The sequence below is a fragment of the Heterodontus francisci genome, chromosome 15, assembly GCF_036365525.1.
Source record: "Heterodontus francisci isolate sHetFra1 chromosome 15, sHetFra1.hap1, whole genome shotgun sequence".
In the NCBI taxonomy this organism is placed as follows: domain Eukaryota; kingdom Metazoa; phylum Chordata; class Chondrichthyes; order Heterodontiformes; family Heterodontidae; genus Heterodontus; species Heterodontus francisci.
Window position 1 is genome coordinate 62,679,450 of NC_090385.1, and position 26,328 is coordinate 62,705,777.

A 26,328-nucleotide genomic window follows, 5' to 3' on the forward strand; every position below is an offset into this window, starting at 1 on the left:
TGTCCGGAGACGGGTTGAGGCAGCAGCCGCATCATCACCTGTCTTGGAAGGAAGTGCTGGTGCGATGTTTAATGGGCCGCCAGCACCTGAGCCCCGATGCAAACGTCCTTTGCTGCAGCACTCATCCCTGAAACCATCCTCTGAACATTGAACCCTGTAGCATCATTGGAACCAATCCACACTCCCTCCCTCTCTGGTTCTCCTTCTCACTGGAGGACCCTCCTCCTGAATGAACTTAGGCACTGCTAGTCTGACTGAGCCACCCTATCAGTAGCTGCTGCAATGTGGCCCACCCCATCACGTCTCGGGACCCTCTCAAGTGATGCCACTGCCGGGACCACAATAGCATCAAGGGTGGGCGGGGGGTCTCAAGTCCAGATCAATGGCTTCCCAACTCCTTCCTACCTACAAATGAAAAATTCCTCACTGCACAGCTACCAACTGCAGCAATGACAACAACTGCTGCCCTTTAAAACCTGCCGAACCCCCAACGCCCTATGCTCCCCTTGCACTTACTGTTAAATCCAGACAGACCTGAAAAATCGCAGTTTATTGTCTCATTAACTATCTTAAATGGCTGTCAATTGCTCATTTTCAAAGCATGAGCGGCATCCCCACGTGGCTTCCCGTCCACCACTGGTAAAATTCAAGCCCAGCGTGATGACGTGGGGGAAGGCCAAGCCGAGACCACCTCTTGCAATTTTACAGACAAAACCACCCCCCGCCCCCCCCATCACCCACCACCTCCCACCCCCACCTCCATTGTCATTTCTGCAGCGTAAAATCCGGGCCCGGGTATCACATGCCCACCTTCTTGGCTGGGGAATGTTATCGATCACAAGATGCGAAGAGGCAAAAGAAATAAAACATGAATTCAAAACAAAAAATATATAAAAAGATTGTCAAGGTTTATGGTAATTAGTCATCTACATCAAATTCTGTGCTTTTGTTAGGGATTTATAGTCTTACTGGTACTTAATACATTTAAGCTAGGTATTCATTGAATATTTCAGCATTCACTGGTTCGCCTGTTAAGGAGTTGAACACTTAGCAATTCTTTGCTTTACTGGGTTTTTTGAGTATGTACTGAATATTTATGGTATTTACTGGGTACAGAACTGTATTACTGCCATTTGCAAGATGCTGATGATATTTTACAGAAATGACTGTATTCACGGTCATTAATAGCTCTAACTGGGGCAAATATCATCAGTTTAATATCACATTAAACTAATGCCAATATCACATAGCTGGACACAGCAATCAAGGTCAAAGGGGCAAAGTCTTGGCAGCAAATTCAAGAAGGCAATGTTTCTACAATACAAGGACAGCACGTTCAAACATCCCGTAGTCCGTGGAGAAAGTGAAGAACATTTGGGTATTCTTGGGCCTGTCATCAGTGCCGAGGTCAATGATATCATCGTGGTGAGTCATCAACTTTAAAAAATATGACTTTAAAAATGAGCTTTTGCAAATTGATCACAGGGCTAACTTGACTCAGAATTAAATTTTACATGAAATGGACTTCAGGAGGTCACCAATTCAGTTAGTTCCAATCCAGATACTTCTGTGTCTACATTTTGGCTGCCTCCCCAAACTTGTCTTTCCTTTTTATTTTGCCGACCATCTCCCCTCATGCTCTGGCCCTCCTTATTCCATCATTTATTTTCTTAGTCAATGTCATCAATTGCCTGTCTACTTCCCCAAGGCCCCAACCCAATTTCTGCTACACTTCTGCTGCCTCCCTCACCCAATGCCACCCCCACCATTGACTCCTTCCTGCATAACCCAAAGCTATTCTCTGCTCTATTCTATTCTGTTCTACTCCAGGTCCGTTGCAGCTCTCAGAATTGGCTCGGTCAACATAGCAATCCATATTACCTCATTCTCCTATTTATAAGTAGCTCCATGGCCTCATCCTTCCTTACCTCCACAACCTACAGCCCTATGTTCCTGTCTGCATCCTCCCCCCTCTTGGGACTTTAACTTTCGTGAATCTCCTGCTCCCTTCACTACACTTTCAGTTGCAGTGTCTTCAGCCATATTGGCTCCACCCTCTGGAAACCTTTCAGTCATCTTGCTATATCTCGGCTTTCTGTGAAAAGCCTGTACAGAACCTACCTCTTTGACTATGTGCTCAGTTGCCAACCTAATTCTTTACCCAACCCCAATTAGTTTCACCTTGTGAAGCACTTTGAGATACTATGTTACTAATAGGACATTTTATAAGTGCAAGTTATTGTTAGTTCTATCCAGATTATTTGTCTCACTGAAACAAAGGGTTTCTAAAAGGCAGAAACAAATTGTACATCACCAACAAATCTTAAACTAAACAGTTCACATGTTTCCCATTATTTCCTATGAATTAATGTTTAACATTGATGAGCTGTAATCTTCGAACCCAGCACTCAGATCAAGATCAACTATTTAACAATTGCACAAAAATATTTTGTGACATTATTAGAAAGGCCTCAAAATGTGACATCAAATTGAGAGATACCTTAATTGAATTTGTGGGGCATTTGTGTAAACGTTTCTTTTTTTTCTGTAATTTCTCCCCATTCTTCTTTCATTTGGTTTGACACCCGAGGTGAAAAGGACAAACACAGGATCTGCTCCAAGACTACTGCTGATATCTTCTCTAACAGCCTGTCAGTCACCAAAAAGGCATGAATCTTTCCTCTCAAGTTTCCCTTCCACCCATTGGAAAGCATCACAACCTTTCCAGTGGTGTAGCTCAGATCATGACCTGAGCAAAGAGTTTCTCAAATCTGCATTCATTGCTCTAAGACGTAACACTATCTCAGCACTACTCTGTATAAAATTAACCCTTTATAAAAATCTAACACCACTGACTAAGAATGCTTTCATATACCAGTTCTAAGTGCATATTATGTATATTTGAACAGATGCTAATACCCCAATATACAAATGTATTCATTTCACTTGCACTTTTGTTCAGTGTGCACATAGAACATAGAACATAGAACAGTACAGCACAGTACAGGCCCTTCGGCCCACGATGTTGTGCCGAACCTTTAACCTACTCTAGGATCAAACTACCTACATACCCTTCATTCCACTATCATCCATGTACCCATCCAAGAGTCGCTTAAATGTCCCTAATGTCTCTGCTTCTACTACCACCGCTGGCAGTGCATTCCACGCACCCACCACTCTCTGTGGAAAGAACCTACCTCTGACATCTCCCCGAAACCTTCCTCCAATCACCTTAAAATTATGCCCCCTGGTGATAGCCCTTTCCGCCCTGGGAAAAAGTCTCTGGCTATCCACTCTATCTATGCCTCTCATCATCTTGTACCCCTCTATCAAGTCACCTCTCATCCTTCTTCGCTCCAATGAGAAAAGCCCTAGCTCCCTCAATCTTTCTTCATAAGATATGCCCTCCAGTCCAGGCAGCATCCTGGTAAATCTCCTCTGCACCCTCTCTAAAGCTTCCACATCCTTCCTATAATGAGGCGACCAGAACTGAACACAATATTCCAAGTGTGGTCTAACCAGGGCTTTATAGAGCTGCAGCATAACCTCGCGGCTCTTAAACTCAATCCCCCTGTTAATGAAAGCCAACACACCATACGCTTTCTTAACAACCCTATCAACTTGGGTGGCAACTTTGAGCGATCTATGGACATGGACCCCGAGATCCCTCTGTTCCTCCACACTGCCAAGAATCCTATCTTTAAGCCTGTATTCTGCATTCAAATTCGACCTTCCAAAATGAATCACTTCACACTTTTCCAGGTTGAACTCCATCTACCACTTCTCAGCCCAGCTCTGCATCCTGTCAATGTCCCGTTGCAACCTACAACAGCCTTCCATACTATCCACAACTCCAGCAACCTTCGTGTCATTGGCAAACTTGCTAACCCAGCCTTTCACTTCCTCATCTAAGCCATTTATAAAAATCACAAAGAGCTGAGGTCCCAGAACAGATCCCTGCAGAACACCACTGGTCACCGAGCTCCAGGCTGAATACTTTCCATCTACTACCACCCTCTGTCCTCTATGGGCCACCCAATTCTGTATCCAGCCAGCCAACTTTCCCTGTATCCCATGCCTTCTTACTTTCTGAATGAGCCTACCATGGGGAACCTTATCAAACGCCTTGCTAAAATCCATATACACCACATCCACTGCTCTTCCTTCATCAACGTGTTTTGTCACATCTTCAAAGAATTCAATAAGGCTTGTGAGGCATGACCTGCCCCTCACAAAGCCATGCTGACTGTCTCTAATCAAACTATGCTTTTCCAAATAATCATAAATCCTGTCTCTCAGAATCCTCTCCAATAATTTGCCCACTACCGACGTAAGACTGACTGGTCTATAATTCCCAGGGTTATCCCTATTCCCTTTCTTGAACAAGGGAATAACATTTGCCACCCTCCAATCATCTGGTACTACTCCAGTGGACAGTGAGGACGCAAAGATCATCGCCAAAGGCGCGGCAATCTCTTCCCTCGCTTCCCGTAATATCCTTGGGTATATCCCGTCTGGCCCCGGGGACTTATCTGTCCTCATGTCTTTCAAAATTTCCAGCACATCCTCCCTCTTAACATCAACCTGTTCGATCATATCAGCCTGTTCACGCTGTCCTCACAAACGTCCAGGTCCCTCTCACTCGTGAATACTGAAGCAAAGTATTAATTTAGGACCTCCCCTACCTCCTCCGACTCCAGGCACAAGTTCCCTCCACTATCCCTGATCGGCCCTACCCTCACTCTGGCTATCCTCTTGTTCCTCACATAAGTGTAAAATGCCTTGGGATTTTCCTTAATCCTACCCGCCAAGACTTTTTCATGTTTCCTTCTAGCTCTCCTAAGTCCATTCTTCAGTTCCTTCCTGGCCACCTTGTAACCCTGTCTGATCCTTGCTTCCTCAACCTTAAGTAAGCTTCCTTCTTCCTCTTGACTAGCTGTTCCACATCTCTTGTCATCCAAGGTTCCTTCACCCTACCATCCCTTCCTTGCCTCATTGGGACAAACCTATCCAGCAGTCGCAGCAAGTGCTCCCTAAACAACCTCCACATTTCTGTCGTGCATTTCCCTGAGACTATCTGTTCCCAAATTATGCTCCCCAGTTCCTGCCTAATAGCATTGTAATTCCCCCTCCCCCAATTAAATATTTTCCCATCCCGTCTGCTCCTGTCCCTCTCCATGATTATAGTAAAGGTCAGGGAGTTGTGATCACTATCACCGAAATGCTCTCCCACCGAGAGATCTGCCACCTGGCCTGGTTCGTTGCCAAGCACCAAATCCAACATAGCCTCCCCTCTAGACGGCCTATCTACATATTGAGTCAGGAAACCTTCCTGGACACACCTGACAAAAACTGCTCCATCCAAACTATTTGCACTAAGGAGGTTCCAATCAATATTAGGGAAGTTGAAGTCACCCATGACAACAACCCTGTTACTTCTGCACCTTTCCAAAATCTGCCTCACAATCTGTTCCTCCGTGTCTCTGTTGCTATTGGGGGGTCTATAGAAAACTCCCAATAAAGTGACTGCTCCTTTCCTGTTTCTGACTTCCACCCATAATGACTCAGTAGACAAACCCTCCTCGACGACCTCCCTTTCTGCAGCTGTGATACTATCCCTGATTAGCAATGCCACTCCCCCACCTCTTTTACCTCCCTCCCTATTCCTTTTGAAACATCTAAACCCCGGAACATCCAACATCCATTCCTGCCCCTGTGATATCCAAGTCTCCGTAATGGCCACAACATCGTAGCTCCAAGTACTGATCCATGCTCTAAGTTCATCACCCTTATTCCTGACACTTCTTGCGTTAAAACCCATCATACTGGCTGCAACTTTGCCCTGTCAACTGTCTAACCTTCCTCACAGACTCTCTGCACTCTGTATCTGCCTGTTCAACAGCTATCCCACCCATTGATCCGTAGCTCCGGTTCCCATCCCCCTGCCAAACTAGTTTAAACCCTCCCGAAGAGCGCTAGCAAACCTCCCGCCCAGAATATTGGTGCCCCTCCAGTTCAGATGCAACCCGTCCTTCTTGTACAGGTCCCACCTTCCCCAGAAGGTATCCCAATGATCCACATATTTGAAGCCCTCCCTCCTACACCAGCTCTGTAGCCACGTGTACAGCTGCACTCGCTCTCTGTTTCTAGCCTCACCAGCACGTGGCACCGGTATCAATCCTGAGATTACTATCCTGCTCGTCCTGCCTTTTAGCTTCCAACCTAACTCCCTATATTCGCTTTTCAGGTCCTCATCCCTTTTCTTAGCTATGTCATTGGTACTGATGTGTACCACGACTTCTGGCTGCTCCCCCTCCCCCTTAGGAATCCTGTAGACTCGATCCGAGATTTTTTTTTTTTTTTTTTGATTTAGATTAGATTAGATTAGATTAGAGATACAGCACTGAAACAGGCCCTTCGGCCCACCGAGTCTGTGCCGAACATCAACCACCCATTTTATACTAATCCTACACTAATCCCATATTCCCAACAAACATCCCCACCTATCCCTATATTTCCCTACCACCTACCTATACTAGTGACAATTTATAATGGCCAATTTACCTATCAACCTGCAAGTCTTTTGGCTTGTGGGAGGAAACCGGAGCACCCGGAGAAAACCCACGCAGACACAGGGAGAACTTGCAAACTCCACACAGGCAGTACCCGGAATCGAACCCGGGTTCCTGGAGCTGTGAGGCTGCGGTGCTAACCACTGCGCCACGAGACATCCCTGACCCTGGCACCCGGGAGGCAACATACCATCCGGGAGTCTCGTTCGCGACCACAGAATCTCCTGTCTGTTCCTCTAACCATTGAATCTCCTTTCACTATCGCTCTCCTATTCTCCCCCCTTCCCTTCTGAGCCACAGAGCCAGGCTCAGTGCCAGTGTACATGGGGCAACCAATGTAATTACTCTGTCTTGTTTGCTTGGTTTGTCGAGTTTGAGTGAAATTTGCTGTTACGCGGTGCATGAATGCAGAGATAGTAATGAAGTTCCAAAATTTCACAACATTCAGTCATGGACTGCAGTCTCCTACTCTCACATCCAAATTGACACAGTTAATTCTGAAACTCAGGTATTTGCTGCTATAACATCAGGGCTTGATGAGAAATGAAGCAGTTGACACAAGGCAGAGGTGGTGGCGTAGTGTTAATGTTGCTGGACTAGTAATCCAGAGCCCAGGCTAATTCTCGGGGGGCATGGGTTCGAATCCCACCATGGCAGATAGTCAAATTTGAATTCAATTAATAAATCTGGAATTAAAATCTAATCTAATGGTGATCATGAAACCATTGTCAATTGTTGTAAAACCCCATCTGGTTCACTAATGTCCTTTAGGGAAGGAAATCTGCCATTCTTACCTGGTCTGGCCTACATGTGACTCCAGACCCATAGCAATGTGGTTGACTCTTAAATGGCCTAGCAAGCCACTCAGTTCAAGGGCATTTAGGGATGGGCTATAAATGCTGGCCTAGTCAGCAACGTCCACATTCCACAAATGAATTTTTAAAAAATACAATAGATATGTAGTATTATTAGTCAGAGTCAACATGAAAGCAGAAATCATAGTCACCCAAATCAGACAACAGTTATACCCTGAAGTCCATGGTTATCAATTTCTATTAGCAAACAACATCAGTTGCATCATGATCAATCAAAATAATTAAGGCCAATGGGGCTACAAGTATGTGACTCATAGAAGAGAATCATAGAATACTACAACACAGAAGGAGGCCATTCGGTCCATCAAGTCTGCACAGGTCTTTCGAACAGCAATCCACTTAGCTCCACTCCCCTGCTCTTTCTCTATATCTCTGCAATATTTTTTTCCTTCTAGTATTTATCGAATTCCCTTTTGAAGGCTATTATTGAATCTGTAATCACCATTCTATCAAGCAATGCATTCAAATCCTAACCACTTGTTACATAAAAAGGTTTTCCTTAAGTCATCTCTGGTTCTTTTACCAATCACCTTAAATTTGTGCCCTCTGGCTATTCACCCTTCAGCCATTGGAAACAGCTTTTCTTTATTTACTCTATCTAAACCCATCATGTTCTCTGCTCTCAGGAGAACAAACCCACTTTCTCCAATCTATACATGTAAATGTCCCATTTATATTATTTTGCAGTCATTAGTTGTGCACCTATTTTAAGGCAATGTTTCATTGTTTTTGGAAACTACAACCTCATAAGAAGAATCATGCTGCCATCATTGCTTGGCATTACAAAATGTTGTGATTTAGGTGCTAATTCAGGAAAACAGATGCTTGCGGATAATGCCTTTTAGGAGAAAACAGGACCCAAGCTTCAGAATGGAGAGTAAGTGGTCTTTTTAAATTGAAAAGACACATTTAGTCTGATAGAGATAAAACAACTGGATAAGTAAGATGTAGATTTGAAGGCTATGCCATTTCTTCATATAAAACCATTCCATGCATGCAGGTAAAGTTCAAGAATATGGCCTCCAGGCCTTTCTCCATTCATGCTCATGGTGTGCCACGTGAGATACCATTCGAATATAAATATGAAGAAGAGGAGCTGACAGACTGGCCTAGAAAGGTGGATGATATTGTTTATCCAAATAAAACAAAGGTGTACATTTGGCATGTAACAAAGGGATCAGCACCCACTGATAAGGACTTTGACTGCAGAACCTGGACATATTACTCAGATGTCAACCCGGTAAGTCAACTGAAGTTTGCAAAAATGTCTTGGTGAGTTGAGCTGTATACAGTTTGAATTGACTTTCCGGCTTATTCCTATCTTTGGTTCTTCATGGAAATGATTTAAAGAAATTTCAACTTAAGTCTCTTGAGCTAACTTTAACTTCTTATTTTTAGTTCCCCATTGAAATAATCTCTTGCTTCACACTACTGAATGAGAAGAAGATATAATGCTTTAAGCCTACAGGATAATATGGAACAGGTTGCACTACTGCAGAGTTACATTCTGCTGTTTTTCTAATCAGGAACGAGACATCCACTCAGGTTTGATTGGTCCTTTGATCGTCTGTAGAAAAGGAACGCTGCACAAGATCTCGAGTGGGAAGCTAAAAGTTTGGGAATTCTCTTTGCTTTTCCTGACTTTTGATGAAAACAAAAGCTGGTACTTGGAAGACAACATCAAAATGTTCTGCGAGTCCCCTTGTAATGTTAGACCAGAGGACCCTGCATTTCAAAACAGCAATAAATTTCATGGTAAGAATCCATCAATTGATTTAAGCTTTTGACTGATTAAAAGAATGTTTGGCTTGGGCAGGACAATGTCACTGAGTGCTAGAGCATAGGATCATGCCTGCAATCTCAACAGAGTGAGTACACTATTTCTAGTATCTGGCTCAAAAGGCATCAAGGCACAAGACTCAAGCTTCAAACTAGCCTTAGTTAGGAAAAGCTACAGTGCCCATGCTTCAACTGGGTAATCATTTAAATTGGCCAAAAAGCAGTATCTATTCCTATTGTAATAAATTACAAAGTGGCCGCTTACAGCGTGTTAAATGCTTCAAGTCAAAACAGGTATTTACTCAATAGTTCGCACCTCCTTAAGGAGCAATTTGTTGTAAGCTAAAATTAAAATTCATGGAATTTAAGGCAAATTATTGATGGTAGGCAGACAAGAAAGTATGGATAGTGGGTATGTACTCAAATTAGAAAGAAGTGACTAGTGGTGTCCCACAAGGATTTGTTCTGGGGCCTCAACTATTTACTATATTTAGTAATGACTCATAGCACAATAGAGAGCCATATCCAAGTTTGTCAATGACACAAAGATTGGTGGCATAGTAAGTATGGTGACATAAATTATAAAGAGACATTGATAGATTAAGTAAGTGGGCAAAACTGTGGCAGATGGATTTTAATGAAGGGAAGTGTGAGATCATCCATTTTGGTCTAAAAAGGTTAGATCTGAGTATTATTTAAATGGTGAAAAGCTCAAAGCAGTGGAAGTTCAAAGAGATTTAGGCGCCCATGTACACAAATCACTAAAACATAGCGGTCAGATACAAAAAATGATCAAAAAGGCAAATGGATTGTTAGCCTTTATAGCTAGAGGACTAGAATAAAAAGGGCAGGAAGTTTTGCTACAGTTGTACAAAGTCCTGGTTAGACCAAGAGTTCTGTGTATAGTTTTTGGAAGAAGTGCAGTACAGATTCACCCGATTGTTACCAGGACTCCAAGGGTTAAATTACGAGAAAAAAATACATAGACTAGGCTTGTAACCCTAGTATATAGAAGGTATGGGGTGATTTGATTGTGGTTTTAGGATTTCGAAAGGAATCAATACACATAGATAAACTTTTTCTGCTGGTGGGGGAGTTTAGGATCAGAGGACTCAACTTTAAAATTAGAGCCAGGCCATTCAAGGAGATAAACCAGGAAACACTTAGTCATGAAAAAGGTGGTACAAGTGTGGAACTCTCTCCCACAAAAATTGGTAAATGCTAGCTCAATCAATAATTTTAAAGAGAGATTGATATATTTTTGCTCGCCAACATTATTGAGGGAAATGGAGCCAAGGTGGACATATACAGTTAGGATACCTATCAGCTATGATCTCATTGAATGCTGGAACAGGTTTAAGGGGCTGAATTGCCTACTCCTGTTCCTATATTCCTAATTACCTTGTATACTCAATTACCTCTGATGTTGGGTGACTGCAATAACAAAGTAAGTAGTACATCCTCAAGGTCCAAATTACAAAATAGCTGCCAGATAATTGTTCATCTCCACTATAGTACTATTACCTTACAGATCTACTTTATTCATCATCATTTATGTTTCAGCTTTCTGAATGCACTTACCTAAGAGTATTTTAAAATATCCCAAATCATTACATACTTCCACAAAGAAATAGCTATATCTTGATAAATGATTTTTTTTGCATAGCTGATGACATTTTAGCATCAAATCTATTTAATTGACATCTGAGTTCTTCCTTTTGAATATCATGTTGCAGATGGAGGGGATAAACCATCCAATGTGTATAGTGCGCAAATTGCATTAATTAAAAGCGGCAGAAAATACTAGAAAGACAAGGGGGATTATCACCTCTGGCAGATCATTATTTTCTCACTATTTTTTATTTGTTCCATTTCTATTCTAACCTGTTTTTGTCAATCTCTTTTTGTGGTTTGTTGAAAATGTCTCTTTTCTGTCAGGGAAGCCTTATATGCCAAATGGGAAATATTAATTTCATCGGTTGGAAACTTATTTTAGACTTTTAATGGAAAAAAACCCTACAAGTAACTTTTTTAAAAACTATCAGCCAAGATGGCCACTGCCATTTACATTTGACATATCAGGAGATTGAACTGGAGACAAAAAGTCTAACAAGAAGCCCAGCTAGAACAATGGTTTGGCTAACTAAATGGATTAGCCAGATCACCCTCGTATGTGGGACACTTCAGACCGTCTCAAGCCATTCATAAATGGAGACATCCCTCCAGGCGGTAAACACTGCCAACCCCACCTAAGAGAGGTTTTGGGTTTTAGGCTTTGGACCTCATTAGAAACAAAAGGGGATTGAGAAGAACCATGTGACTGCCTGTTCATCTCTAAAGAAACAAGTTTTGTTACACAGACAAACAGACAAGCAGTAACTGATGTACAACAGCTCAGAAGGCTGCTGTTCCCCTGTCTCTCTCTCTCTTTCTCTTCTCTCTCTCTTTCCCCAAAAGATATCAAGAAAAGAATCATCTATGACTGGGGGACCCTCCAAACCTACAGACCACTACAGCCAGCAACCTGGGGAAGAGAATCAACTACTAATTCTGCCTTCAGGAAAACTCTGAGCAAAGCAAGCCAACCAAAGTGCACTTTGACCAACCAAGAACTTCAAGACTACAGCTTCAGCTGAGGACTACTGGACTTACAGACTGTATTTAGTTTACATTTATTGTGGACTTTAATCCAACCACCAAATCTATTTTCCCTCCTGTTATCTATTCGTGTGTGTGTGATTCTCGTGTGAATGAGTGCGTGAATGTGTAGCGTATTTTTAGTATTTTTAAATCAGGTTAAAGTGTTAAGTAGAATAAAGTTACCTCTTATTTAAACTCAAGAAAACCTGTCTGATTGGTTTTTCATGATCACATTAAAGGAAAAAGGTAAAACACTCACTGAGGTGATAAGCACAACCACTGTTTAAAAAAGAATAAACCCTGTTTTGGTCAAAAAAAGGAAGGGGCAAGAGGGGAGCCTGAGACCCTCTCCTCACCTGGCCATAACACTTCTCAACACCTTACTGATGTTCAGGCAGTTTCTTACTGCTTCGACCAATCCATGGCATCATAACAGTCTAGCCCAACCATTAACGAGCAGATTGTATAAGTCATCTCTCCTCACTTAGCTGCATCTGTAAGGACTTCCTTAAATAGGCAGTTGATTGAGTTACAACTTCTGCAATCTATTCACTTATTTGTAATTCCCCTCTACACCCTTTTCTGAGAATGCAGGTGATGCAGTTTTTGATTCATCTTGTATATAGAAAAATGGCCTGAGATAACCTGAAAAGTCAGAGAATGTATTCAACATTACGTGCTAGCAGGCAAGAAGAAATTCCATACTGTGACTGTGCTGAAGGTGCAGCAAAATATTTCATACTACATTTTGTGATGTGTCAATCATTGAAATCTAGTTGCCACTGTTACAATCAGAGCTGTCTATTCTTGGCTTGGCCTTAATATGGAGCTACTCAGCATTTCTCCAAAGGTTCCAACTGTCCTTATTCAATTCTGCCTTGGTTTCCTTGCTTAAAAGGGCTATTGAAACTGTCTTTTTGGAACTGAAGGATCAAATTAAAGACGGTCTCTCATATGTTATTTGTTTTATTTACACTTCTAACTCACTGGGGTTGAACAGCAAATTGTAATTTAAAGATTTAAAGTTAGACAATAAGGAAGTGTTACTGTCTGATTAAAACATGTAAGACAAAAAAAACAAAATCAAATATATATGAAGCCAAAATTCTCCTAACCAGGACTGATGGAAAACGTGGGACCAAAACTACACAATCCTACCACAATTCCAGTGAAAGTAAACTGAAGGATCAGAATTTAGGCCAGGCCTTGGCCTTGTAGAGCAGTCCCCAGGGCCTTGTGGGTGCAGAAGCACTGCCCAACCTAATCAAGACCAGCAGAATGAGAGAGGGTGTGTCTCCTGCTGACATAGAGATCCGGTAAGATCAGATGTACCACGTTGATGAACAGCAGAAGTGGGTCGCACCTGTGAGTCTAGACTAGGATTGTGTCTTGGACTAACCAAAGATTTTTCTTAATTATTACAAAGCATTTCAGTCCCTTTACAAAGAGGGCTGATAGGTGTGTTTAAATATTTTTCTGCAGGCATTTGTCAGGGGAATGCAAATTAGGGCATTGTCTCCAGGTCTTGGAAAGCCTGATGGATAATGGGCTGGATTTTATCAGCTCTCTGGAGATGGACTGTGAGGCAGAAAGGCTTGTAAAATGGCGGGAAAAGGTGTCGGGGGGGAAGCCCGACATTATCCCACCACCACAGAATACTACCAGCGGCGGAAACATCAGTGGTGTGGCACCCACAATTATGCCAATTAAACGCCCAATTAAGTGCCAGACACGCCCCCACCTCTGGTGCGAGAGGACTCCCAGCGGGTTCTCAGGGAGGGGCTATATGGACGCTCCATGGTCCCCTGCAATAATGGCTGCCCTCCCGCGGCTACAGCATCACGGCTGGAAATTGCTCCCCCCCGCCTCCCCCCCAATTTCTGGGGCCTGCCTGTCTGGCCCCGGCACAGTATGAAAAATCTTACCTTGTCTTTATGGGTGTTCCACTTTCAGTTCTGGCAGTGGGACTACTTATTTGGTGGGAAAATTCCAACCAATGTCTCTGATTTTGATTACCAGACTAGTTTTTAAGGCCCATGTCCCTGATTTTCAAGTAAACAAATTGAGAGCATACAATCTACCTAAAGAGAAGAAACTAAGATGGTCCAATTCTTCTGCAGCAGGCTAGCTTTCTGCTAGCCAAAGGCAAAGTAGTAGCAGTATAAGCTGTTGAAGGTTCAACTTGCTTAACCATTGAGTTCTAGTGTGCACTTTAGAGACATCCAGTAACATTCCTTTAACTTTAATTTATGATTTTTCTTGCAGCAATCAATGGGCATGTGGCAGAAACCCTGCCTGGGTTGGTAATGGCACAGAACCGGTTAGTCCGCTGGTATCTGATAAACATGGCTGGATCTGCTGATGTCTACAGTGTGCATTTTCACGGTCAACCTTTTATAATGAGAAGATCCAAAGAACATAGGATGGGAGTTTACACACTATTCCCTGGTGGGTATTTCAAAAATAACTTCTAAACTTCAACTCTTCATAACATAGCAATCTTTGCTACCCCTATACCCTTTAGTATAGTGCACTCTGATATATTCTATGCCCCTCACTATAGTATACACAGTTATACCACACATTAGGTACCATTTCTTAAGAGGCTGTTTACAGATTTTAATGCCATTATCATCAATTGTGTGAGATCTTGAATGATTTGTCCCTTTAATGTGCAATCTCCATCCTCTATTTCCTTGCTGTAAAATGTAAGACTAGATAGCAGGTGGTTTACTTCTCTCTGTCTTAGCATAGACACTTTGGTACTGTCACCTCCCAATATGTCAAACCACATTGTGTAATATAATGTGTTGGTGGGGTAGTGATGAAATTTGAGAGCACACTGTTTACTGTCTACATGATCCATCTGCTTTCCTAAATCTGTGATATTGAACATTCCAGTTTTTTGTGTGTCTTAAAAGAACAATGACTCACCAATCACTCAGCATTTTTATATAATTAGTAACAGTGACAAAGTTTGATCCTCAGTCGGGCTAAGATAGCCGATCTCAACCACAGTGGTATAAGGCATTGTACAACTGGACTTCCAGTGCCCATGGACTGCTTCAGAGGGGGAACTGAATTTGCCAGGGTTCCTGTTCCTGATCATTATTCATTGACTCTTGGATGAAAATGCGCATATGTGAACATTGGAGGACATTGGAGGATCAAACATTGCTGCATTAGCTATTATGATAGAATAAACCACTGACACTCACCCATAAATAATGACCATTTGGATAGGAACTGGAGGGAAACTCATGCCCATATCCTAGGGAGGAGTAAATGTCTACAGGAGAACATGACTGAGGAGGAAACTTGTGAAAGGAAGAAAAAAAAGCAACATTATCTTGTTTTTAATTAGCCAGTAGCTTTAACTTATTAAAAATTTTAGGCTTTCATTTTTTAAATTATATGAATGCCTTTAATATGCTCATTGTCATAGGTTCATTTGGAACTATCGAAATGTACCCGGCCAAAGTGGGCTATTGGCTTGTGGACTGTGAGACTGCTGAGCACCAACAGGCAGGGATGCGTGCCATCTTCCTAGTCTACAACACCTGTGGGTATTATTCTCCTGTGTTAGTCATGGATATGTGAAATAGATGAAGATAAAGTAGATAATGCTACATCAATTAACACATTGGAAAAAGACCTGAATAATTATCTGAACAGGAACAGAAATTTGATAGAGAAATCAAGAAGGAGGGCCCTGGCTCCAAATATCAGTAAATTATGTGATGCTGAGCTTCATCTTTAAAAGACTGAAGATTGTAGGAGAAAGGAAAGCTCGGAGAGGATTTGAGGGGTTTTTTTGGTCAGCCAGATGTCTATCAGTGCAATGTAATGTAATAGATGTAAACCAATCACCAAATGTAAGAGTGTCCAAATCATGCTACTGAGAAATCTACACCAATAGAGTTAATGTTAGTTCAATAGGACTGCAGACCCTTTCTCCCACTCACATAAGTCCAAAGTTGAGATACTGGGACTTTTTCCATGGGAGAAGAGATGGCTAAGAGGAAATTTAAACACTTTTTAAAATTATAAAGTATTTCACCAGAATAAATAGGGAAAGACTATTTCCTTTGTCTGGGAAAGGGTCATTTATCATGAAGAGTGAAGCGAAAGGGCAGGAGGAATTTCTTTACAGAGTTGTTAGAGTGTAGATCGTTTTGCCATGAAGAGAGCTGAGACAGACACTATTGTATCTTTTAAGGAAAAAATAGATAAACATTTGAAGCAGAGGAGAATACCGAGTAATGGGCAGAGGAATTACTTTGGGAGTTCTCTTGCAAAGGCCCACCTCAGACACAACCAGCCAAATTGCCTCCTTCTCTGCTGTAAACCTCTGGTTGAGAGAGGATAGGTGCAGATTGTTAGAACAAATGCACAGGGATCCCAAAAGAACGCAGAAGCACCGATGGAGTTCAAGTAGTTAAAATCAGTTAAAGGCACAAAGCACTGGCCAGCTTCCTGCTTCTTATCCAGTTCAGTGATATTCAGAAGAGCCCAGGATTCCAGAAGGCCTCAGTGTTATGTGTCCTGGTTCCCATTATTTAGAAATAATCACACTTTAGACTTGGAAAGGCTGGAGCTCTTTGTTTATTCCATTCAGCTTCCATGCTGTCTGGTAGAGACTGCTGTAGTTCAGTGTTGTGTTACACAGCACAGGACTGCAGTGCAACAGTGAATGTGCACCCACCCCCACTTCCCCACCCCCGGAACACACCCATTACAATTTATTCCTAGTAATTAGTTCCTAGCTCTGTACCAATAATATAACCATATATAACACTCAGTGCCGGCATAAGTAGAACACCTCCAAAGAGTATAATAAAAAAACTAGAGAAATGACAGGACTAATACACGTAGAACTTCTGAGTTTTCAATTCAATCACTTCATTGCTCAGAAACTAGTTAATCCAACTCAACTTTGGTATAGTACATGCACTTTAAAGCACACAAAGTAAATATTGGAACTTTACTGTAATCTTCCATTACTTTTAGGGCTGTGGTAATATGCTGACATCATAAACTCTCACTGGGCTGAAACAAAGGACACCAGTGGTTCTTCACCAGAGAACAGTGTGACGTAGTGGAAGGATTTGTAGACTGATTAATATTCTGACAGGCTGCAACATAAACGCTGCTTCCCTGGCCTAACCAATGTTATACCAACCAATAATGTTGTTAGCCCTATACAGCAGGAGGATTTTATAGGCTCTTACAACCCATATGATGTTACCCCTCCCCCCCACCCCCACCAATTGTAAGTGTCCTACTGGATGTCAAACCAGTATCAAGAGTCCAGAGCATGACCTTCACTCAACAGATCTGCCTGAAGTGGGGTTTGAACACTACCTTGGGTGCTGGCAATGGCATTTTAATATAAACTGTAATTTTTTATTGGAATGTTTAGTGTGTTAAAAGATTTTTGACATGAAAAACTGTTCATAATCATCTACAAGGTAGCTATTTTCCTCCAAATTAGTGTCAGCTCCCTAACCAGGGAGGAAGTGACCCTTGATCTTCCTAACCAGGTATAAGCCAGAGAAATTAATTTAAATTAGATTGTGAATATAACAGGGCTTCTCATCAGCAAGTAAGATATGAATTGGACACTGAAACACCATAATGCATCGGTGCTCAGACTAATAAATCTGATGATAAAAACAGCAAATGCTGGAAATACTCAGCAGGTCAGACCTGTGGAGAGAGAAACAGAGTTAACATTTCAGGTCAGTGACCTCTCATGATGTTTTTTCATATTTCAGACTGCAGCGTACCCCTAGGTCTTGCAACTGGAAGAATAGCAGATTCACAGCTCACAGCTTCTGGACAAATAGGTCAGTGAAACTCACTTAATTTTTTTATTTTGGACAAAATTGAGTCCTTCAGGACTGATGGAGACGGGAGGGAAGTGGTGGAGGGGGGGTTTGACCCTACCTACCTGGCAGAAACTGGGCAGGTGGACAATTAAAATGGCCTGGGTTATTTACCTGCCAGAAAACCATCTTGTTGCCACCTGTCTGATTTTAACCTGCTCTTCTGAGCAGGTAGCAAGGACACTTGCCTGAAGCCAGTGAGATCTTCCTTTAAATATGCTCTTCAGTATCTGATGATGTCAATCAAACTCCAATGGTATTTTAACTTGGACCTGAGCAGGTAAGCCATTCCAGATGTAAGGTGGACCAGCAACATTGTAATCAGGCCAGGTAGTTCAAATCACATTGGCCTCATGCTGCCGGTGGGCAGGAAAACTGATTCCCCGTTTCCCACCAGAAATCCACTAGAACTTGATATCTACCCGACTCATTTTCCTTGAACTATTATTTCAGTATCTTCTTGAAGAGGAACAAATGAGTATAATGTTGCATGAGTCTTGTGATTTGTGTTTGTTGGATAGCTGTGCATTCATAAACTTCATCATGACACTGGCTAACCAATTGACCAATTATAAACAGCCACATTTTTGAGATTTTCTTGGGGTAATTTTCCAAAATGTAGTAAGTACACAGTAGTATATAGTCACATAAAGCAGGTAGACCGAGGGTTAATTTCTAGCTAGTGTTTCAGACAGGTAAGAGATTATAGGGATGGTTCCCCCTTTTCTCACCTCTCGACTGACCAAAGACAGCAATTTTTTTTTAAAGATGTTTTTTTTAACTTCGAGTGCTTTAATTGTCAAGAACAGACAAATGACAGGTTTTCTTATAAGTTTAAAAGAAAGATAAATATTTATTGTACAACACCCGAAATATATGCAACACCCACTCTCACACTCCTATAGATACACAACACTCAAGAAAAGATAGAGATTATAAAGATAACATGCGTTAGGTCTGATAATTTTTAAAGAGTTCTTTGTAAAACTTGCTTTTCCCCGGGGTGAAGACTTGAAATGGTGCAGGCCAGTAGTCTTTTCCCTTGTTCAATGAAGAAAGACCTGGGAGGTTCAGAAAGGTGGATGTGCTGTTGCAGACTGCTCTTATATTCCAGCCACAGGTCAATGACGAAGTCCTGGTATGATTTCTCAGGTAGGGTTTTCAAGGCCAAACTCCAGTCACTGCCTACATATAGTTCAAAGCTGGTAATCTTAGGCAGGGTCCCTTCTCTTCGATGACATAGATGGATCTCCTTTGACTGTCCAGAATATACCTTTATCAAAGCTCCTTATCAGCGTAACATCTTTATTTCCATCTTCTCGTTAGAGCATTCCCTTGTTTTTCTCCGAACAGACTTTGTAGGTATTTTTAAAATTACATTCCACTTGTCTTATGGATGCATAGTTTCTGTCATGTGACCAGAGTTTCTCCTATCAGTGGCCTCATAAATGGTTTCTGATGGTAAGGGTATTGTTACACAATGGCGTCTGAGGGTTGAATTTTACGTCGCCCCAGTGGGCCAGATTGAGCGGGAGGCTCCAGGAAGCCTACCCGCCCCGCTCCCGCCTCCGGTGAACTTTACAGCAGTCGGTCGGGGGGAGAAAACGGCCCACCCGCCCGAGGCCAACCAAGGCCCTTAAGTGGCATTTTACCCGTGGCAAACAGACATGCTGGGGGCGTGAAAGGCCGCCCAGCGAAAGCTGCCAGCCTTTCCGCACCCCGGGGTGGGGGGGGGCCATGGCAGAAGGGCAAAGGGTGCCGGATTGAGGGCTGCCGCTGCCTCCCAACCCACCCCTGGGACCCAAGATGCCCCTCCCCCCAAATGACCACCCTAGCCTCACCAAGGCACGACCGATCCCCCAGTGAGGCATGCCCCTACTTACCCACTCTCTAGGCTCCATGGCGGCAGCTGAGCTGCAGTCCCAGCAGTGGCCATCGCTCCCAGTGGTGCTGCTGGGACTAAGAGCTGCCGGCCCACTGATTGGCCGGCAGCTCACTGAGGCGGGACTTCCTCCCTCAAGTGGATGGAAGTCCCGCCTCAGGACAATTAAAGCCTGGGGACCCGTAAAATATGGAATGGATCCCCAGGCTAGGCGGAAGTGGGTTCGCCACCGACTTTTGCGTCCGTGGCGAATTCCCGTCCGCCTGGGGTAAAATCCAGCCCAGAGTGTCATTCATCCTCATCTCACCTTGATAAAGTAAGTCATTTTCACATCCATTCTTTGGATTTGAGTTTGGAGTCAAAAAGTCTGCAACAGTATTGTTAACCCAATTAGTTAGAGAGAAGCAGCCTAAGCACAGAAAAGGTCATTTGCATGTTAATGATTTCTCAGGGATGTGTCCTGAAAGGTTGTTTATAATTTAATGATTTCTCCAAGACTTGTCGAGACATGAAAATTAGCTCAGAGTTCTTGGAGTTCTGTGTATTGGCAGGAAAGGACCTGACCTCTTACTCTATTTTATTTATAAGAGAAGTGTCCATTTTGTGTTTACTTCATAAGTTCATTTTATAGTTCATATGTTCGGATTGCATGGGCAGGACACCAGGCAGCAGTAGCATGGAGAACAAAATCAGCCAGGGCTTGAATTTATTGCTCTTAGAAAACAGCATGTGTCGGCAGATCAGGCTTGGCTGTGATATCTCTCGTGGTAAAATCATAGAATAGAATCAATGACTGGCTGGATTCTTCGCCCACCGGTCAAAAAGTCGGGGGGGAGCTCACCTCTGCGGGGCCTGGGAGCCACGCTATGATTTTATGTGGCCCAGGCCCTTAAATGGCCTCGGTGGGACTTGCACACCTCTGAGGCAGGAAGTCCCGCCTCCAAGAGCTTCCAACCAATCAGCAGGCCCAGCCAGCGATGGAGGCTGGAAAAGAAGGTATGTGGTGTCAGGGCTCGCCGGGGCCAATCAAACAGGCCCCAGTTGGTGGGGTGGGAGGGAGGGGGGTGCTGGCCGCAATCTTGAAGATGGGAGAGTGTACTAGCAGGGGCCTGTGCCACTAAAGGGGCCCTTCATGGGGCACAGGGTGCCCGATCAGGAGGACACCCTCCAGTCTCCCTCAGCCCGCAAGGAAGCTGCACGGGTTTAACTGGGCAGTCTCCCCAGGTGGCAAAGTATCCATCCGCTGCTGGTAAAATACCAGCAGTGGTGAGAAACAGCGCTTGAGTGCCCATTAATTGGTCATTTAAGGACCTCAATTGGCCTAAAGGTGGGCAAACCACCTGCCACCTCCCCTGCCACTGGTAAAATAGTAACGGGGGTGGATAGGCAACAGGCACGTCACCCCCTGCCATCCCACACGATTTTATGCCCACTCCCACCCCCACCCCAGATTCTGACCATAGAATCACAGCACACGAGAAGGACATTCCGTCCATCAGGTTTGGGCAGCTCTACCAAAGAGCAATCCATTTAGTCATACTCCCCAACTCTTGCCCCACATCACTCCAAATATTTTCTCCTTCAAGTATTTATCCAATTTCCTTTTGAAGGCTACTATTGAATCTGTATCCACCACCCTATCAAACGGTGCAGTCCAAATCCTAATCACTCAATGGGGGGAATTTTATGGCGGCAACGGGGATCTTGGCCACCGACTGGTGAGCCAGCGAGATACCCATGTTGCCTCCTCTAGGGAAGGCCCGCCGTATCATGAACCAATCAGGCTCTTGAGAAGTCACTGGCGGGCCTTCCCCGGGATCAGGACTCCGGAGATGGGAAGTCCTGCCTGCCAAGAGCTGCCAGCCAACCAGCTATTTTGCTTGGCAGTGCCACCAGGGAGGTGGTGGTTGCTGCCGGATTGGCACCCACCAGAAGCCCAGGATCATCGAGTGACCCAGGCCAGAGGTAAGTGATGGCAGAAGGGGTTTCGCAGACTGGGGATCGCAGATGTGTAGGGGGGTTGGCAGCAAAGGCAGGGGTGTGGCTTTCAGCAGACCCCCCTTCCTGATGCCGGGTCCCTCAATCAGGCACTGGGTGCCTTTGAATGAGGGAGCCCCCCCACCCTGGAACACCACAAGCAACCCCGATCAGGTTTGCATGTCATGCTCCCCATGTGGCAACAGGCTCGTCTGCCGTTTGGTTAATACCAGCAGTGGCGGGAAGAGGCCCTTATTAGGGCATTAATTGCCCCTTAAGTGCCTCAATTGGCGGTGAGGCAGGAAGGCCGTCCATGGGCCTTCCCACCACGGACTTAATCGGGGTGTATGGGGGAAGTTGAAGTGGCTGCCACCCGCCACCATCCCACCAGATTAAATGCCCTCCTTGCCTTCAAACTCGCCACAGGGGAGAGTATAAAATACCACCCATTGTGTAAAAACATTTTTCCTTCTATCACCTCTGGGTCTTTTGCAAATCACCTTAAATATGTGCTCTCTGGTTATTGACCCTTCAGCCTTGAAAACAGTTTCACTTTATTTACTCCAGAACCCTTTATGATTTTAAATATCTCTTTCATATCTCATCGTAGCCTTCTCTGCTGTAAGGAGAACAACCCCAGCTTCTCCAGTCTATCCACATAACTGTTAATCTCTCATCTCTGGAACTGTTCCAGAAAAATCTCTTTTATACCCTTTCCAAAGCCTTCCATGTTCTTCCTAAAATGTGGTGCCCAGAATTGGATGCAATACTCCAACTGGCACAAACCAATGTTTTATATAGGTTTAACATAATTTCCTGATTTTCATACTCAATGCCTTTATTTATAAAGCCCAGAATCCCATATGCTTTATTAACTGATTTGTTAACCTGTCATGCCACCTTCAAAAATATGTGCACTAGCAACGCCACACCCAGTCTTTCTTCTTGCTTGCCCTTTAAAATTGTATCATTTAGCACGTAATGTCTCTTCTTATTCTTTCTATCATAATGTATCATCTCGCACTTCCCCATACTGATTTTCATCAGTCACACGTCCACCCATTCCACCAGCCTGTTTATATTCTCAGGCAGTCTATTATTATCTTCCTCGTCATTTACCAAGCTTACAAGTTTCATGCTGAGTGCATCTCAATCACCAAACAGTATTTGATTCTGAATACTGATGAGAGTGATGGTTCCTCTGGGGTGTGCACCCAGAATCTAGTCCACGACACCACAGCTGGCACAGCTGTACAGGGGGCAGGAGGAAAATTGGGAAAGCAATAGTGATAAGGGATACGATGGTTAGGGGAACAGACAGGTGTTTCTACAGCCACAGATGTGAATCCAGGGATGGTGTGATGCCTCCCTAGTGCCAGGTTCAAGGATGTCACGGAGCAGCTGCAGAGCAGTCTGAGGGGGAGGGAGAGCAGCCAGCAGTCATGGTCCATATTGGTACCAACAACTTAGGCAGAAAGAGGGATAAGGTCCTGCAGGCTGAGGTTAGGGAGCTCGGAAAAAAACGAGCAAGCAAGACCTCAAAGATAGTAATGACCGGATTACTCCCAGTACCAGGCACAAGTGAATATAGAAATAGGAGGATAGAGCGGATGAATGCATAGCTGGAAAAATGGTGCAGGAGGGAAAGCTTCAGATTCCTGGGACATTGGGATCTGTTCTGAGAGAGATGGGACAAGTACAGGCTGGACGGGTTGCACCTGAACAGAGCCAGGACTAATGTCCTTGTGGGATGATTTGCTGGTGCTCTTGGGGAGGGTTTAAACTAACTTGGCAGGGGTGTGGGAACCAGGAGGTAATGTTAGCAAAGTAAAGCAAGGTGTACAGAGAATTAGGAGAGACAGATAGCACCAGAGTAGGAAATTATGCGGCATTAGGTAGCCTCAGTGTAAGAGGGGATGTAATAAGGTCTAAATTAGGTTTACTGTGTATCTATATGAATGGGCGGAGTGTGATAAATAAAGTTGGTGAGCTGCAGGCACAGATAGCCACATGGAAATATGATGTTGTGATGATAACGGAGACCTGGCTCAAAAAAGGGCAGGACTAGGTACTAAATATTCCTAGATACAAGGTGTTCAGGAAAGATGGGAGAGGAAGGAAAGGAGAAGGGGTAGCTGCATTGATTAAGGAGAACATTACGGTGCTGGAGAGAAAGGATGTCCTACAGGGGTCAAGGACAGAATCTATTAGGTTAATGCTCAGAAACAAGAGAGGTGCTGTTACTTTGCTGGGTGCATTCTATAAGCCACCAAATAGTGGAAAGGATATACAAGGAAATTACAGAGAGGTGCAAGCATTGCAGTGTATTTATTATGGGGGATTTTAATTATCCAAATATAGACAGGGATAGTAATAGTGTAAAGGGCAGAGAGGGGCAAAAGCCACATTTGCATAGGTAAATTTATTTAAATGAATTAATTAATTACTTACCTGCTCCCGCCGTCCATTCCAGTGCCATATTGGTGCCGTAGGCCAGCACTCCCACGCCCTTGGATCCCCATCCGTGGATCTAAGGCATAACACTGGTGGAGAGGGGCAGCAGGTAAGTTTGTCAGTGCGGGAGGGAGGGAGCATCGACAGAGTAAATTTATTTAGTCTAGGGGGTGGTGGGAAGGGGTATAGTTTAAAGTTGATGAATTATTGGTGGTGGGGGGGAGGTCAGGAGCACATGTTAAGTGTTTTGGCGGGGGGAGAGGGCAGGTAAGTACTTCTACACTTATTGGGGGGGAGGTGGGAGAGGGTCAGGATCACTTTATTTCATTTTCAGAATCGTTACTGCTTTAAATTACAATGTAGGGCTCAAAGCACTTTAAAAATGGCACCAGCGCCTGCACAAAGGCGGCTGATGCCATTGGCAGGGACCGACCACCCACCCCTCCTCCAGATCATCGGGGGGTGGGGGGGTGCGGTCTGCCCCGGCCATTTAAATGAGCCGCTGTGTTCAATATCGCAGTGGCTCCACGACATACGGGCTGTACCATTTTTGAAGTTCGCCACAGAGATCAGCAGTGAGCTTATAAAATCCAGCCCACTATCTCAGTCTCACTACCTTCAGAAAAGGAAGAGAGAAAAGGGAGGAAAAACTGAAGGTGCTCGGGCTGGATTTTAGCAGGCCACCACCAGAATCGGTGGCGGGCGCCAAAATTTGTGGCCTGCACGCACGGGCCGCATGTCGTGGAGCCACCACGATTGCAAACGCAGCAGCTCATTTGCATTTAAGCAGCGCCTGCCACCCTCCCCAATCACGAGGAGGGGGCGGGCCGAACAGCGTCGCAAACGGCATCAGGTGACGAATGGTCAGGTGCTGGCGCCATATTTAAAGGGCAGCCAACCCTGCATCAGTTACAATGCTGCATTTTCAGCATTCTATCTGAAGATTTAAACTGCAGAATCAAGACAGCCATCGACAACCACATCCCTGCTGCTTAGCCAGATGTCTGAGGTGCAATCCAGGGTGGCCCCGTGGTTCAGCAATGCCTCCCTGCTCATTCTCCTCCAGGCTGTGCAGGAAAGGCGGGAGGACCTTTTTCCCAGGGGTGGCAAGAAGAGGCCCTCCTGCCTGACCAAGCAAACCTGGGTGGAGATTGCAGAGGAGATAAGCTGCCATGGGGGTCACCCATGGGACTGGAACCAGTGCTACAAGAGAATGAACGATCGCATTCGCACGGCAAAGGTAAGTGGCACTTTGTTTGGGGCCCCATCTGATCTGGGTTAGCCCACACTGAGCGGCACATGGGTGCCACTGCCATGTCAAACACAGGGAGGCCAGGCAGGGAGGATTGTTGCCACATGGGTGCCTGCGTGTGTGAAAGAGTCAATCCCTCATGTGAACCCCAGAGCATGGCACCGTCATGACAGGCTGAGTCCATCTGACACACTGACTGACACCCACCTTCTAGTTTAGTGCCCCTGTTGGCCACATGTGTGCAGTCAGTGAACCCATGTACCTGTGGGACTCCCGCAACGGCCCCAAATCAGGCAGCCCTTTGGGACTGACCCTCAGGGTGTTGTCGAAGCACACATATCCATCAACCCTCCTTTACAAGGCATCGCTAACCTCCCTAATACAGCAGTGCACCGGTGACTCAAACACCACACAGGTCGTCGGTGGATTCCCGGAATGATGCGGAGGCACAGAAGGTAAGAGCCACGGTGACTTTGAGGGCTACAGGCATAGGGTTTCTATCAAACCCCATCATCTGCAGCTCATCACTCAGCAGTGCACAGAGAGGCGTAAACGCCTCTCTGGACATCCGCAGCCGCCTCTAACACTGGCGATCCGATATGTGCAGGTATGTCATACGGGGCCTGCAGACTCCCTGTCTTCTCTGGTGTCAAAGCGCCTTGGTGGCTGCTGCTGCTCACTTCCATGAGCTTCCACGTGGGCTGTGCCTGCCTGCTTGTTCAGCCTCGGACTGATATGGCTCCTCACGGCACTTGGATCAAGAGATACAGGATAGACCAGCCCCATCTGAAAGCTGCAAGTGAACTCGGTGCCTTCAGTGGATCAATGGCAACTATCAGGGCAGACAGTGATTTACATTGGTGCTTCAACTGCGTGCCAGCATCACCTATATGGTATGGTATGACATCGCCCATACAAGCTTGGCATGTCAGCGGGACAGCATGAACACGGTCATGTTACTGACATTGCAAGGATGCAACCATTGGCCACATGACCTTTGACCCAAGAC

The 26,328-nt window shown here is 44.5% G+C and overlaps 1 protein-coding gene across 1 annotated transcript in view; it reads left to right on the plus strand.

The window, feature by feature from the left end:
- f8 (coagulation factor VIII, procoagulant component) overlaps positions 1-26,328 on the plus strand; it is a 103,521-nt gene that overhangs the window by 55,371 nt on the left and 21,822 nt on the right. The window contains exons 14-19 of the mRNA XM_068047649.1: positions 1,251-1,425; positions 8,448-8,687; positions 8,974-9,202; positions 14,132-14,314; positions 15,312-15,428; positions 17,644-17,715. Of these exons, the coding sequence (XP_067903750.1) occupies positions 1,251-1,425; positions 8,448-8,687; positions 8,974-9,202; positions 14,132-14,314; positions 15,312-15,428; positions 17,644-17,715 (1,016 nt within the window). The remainder of the gene's footprint in view (positions 1-1,250; positions 1,426-8,447; positions 8,688-8,973; positions 9,203-14,131; positions 14,315-15,311; positions 15,429-17,643; positions 17,716-26,328) is intronic.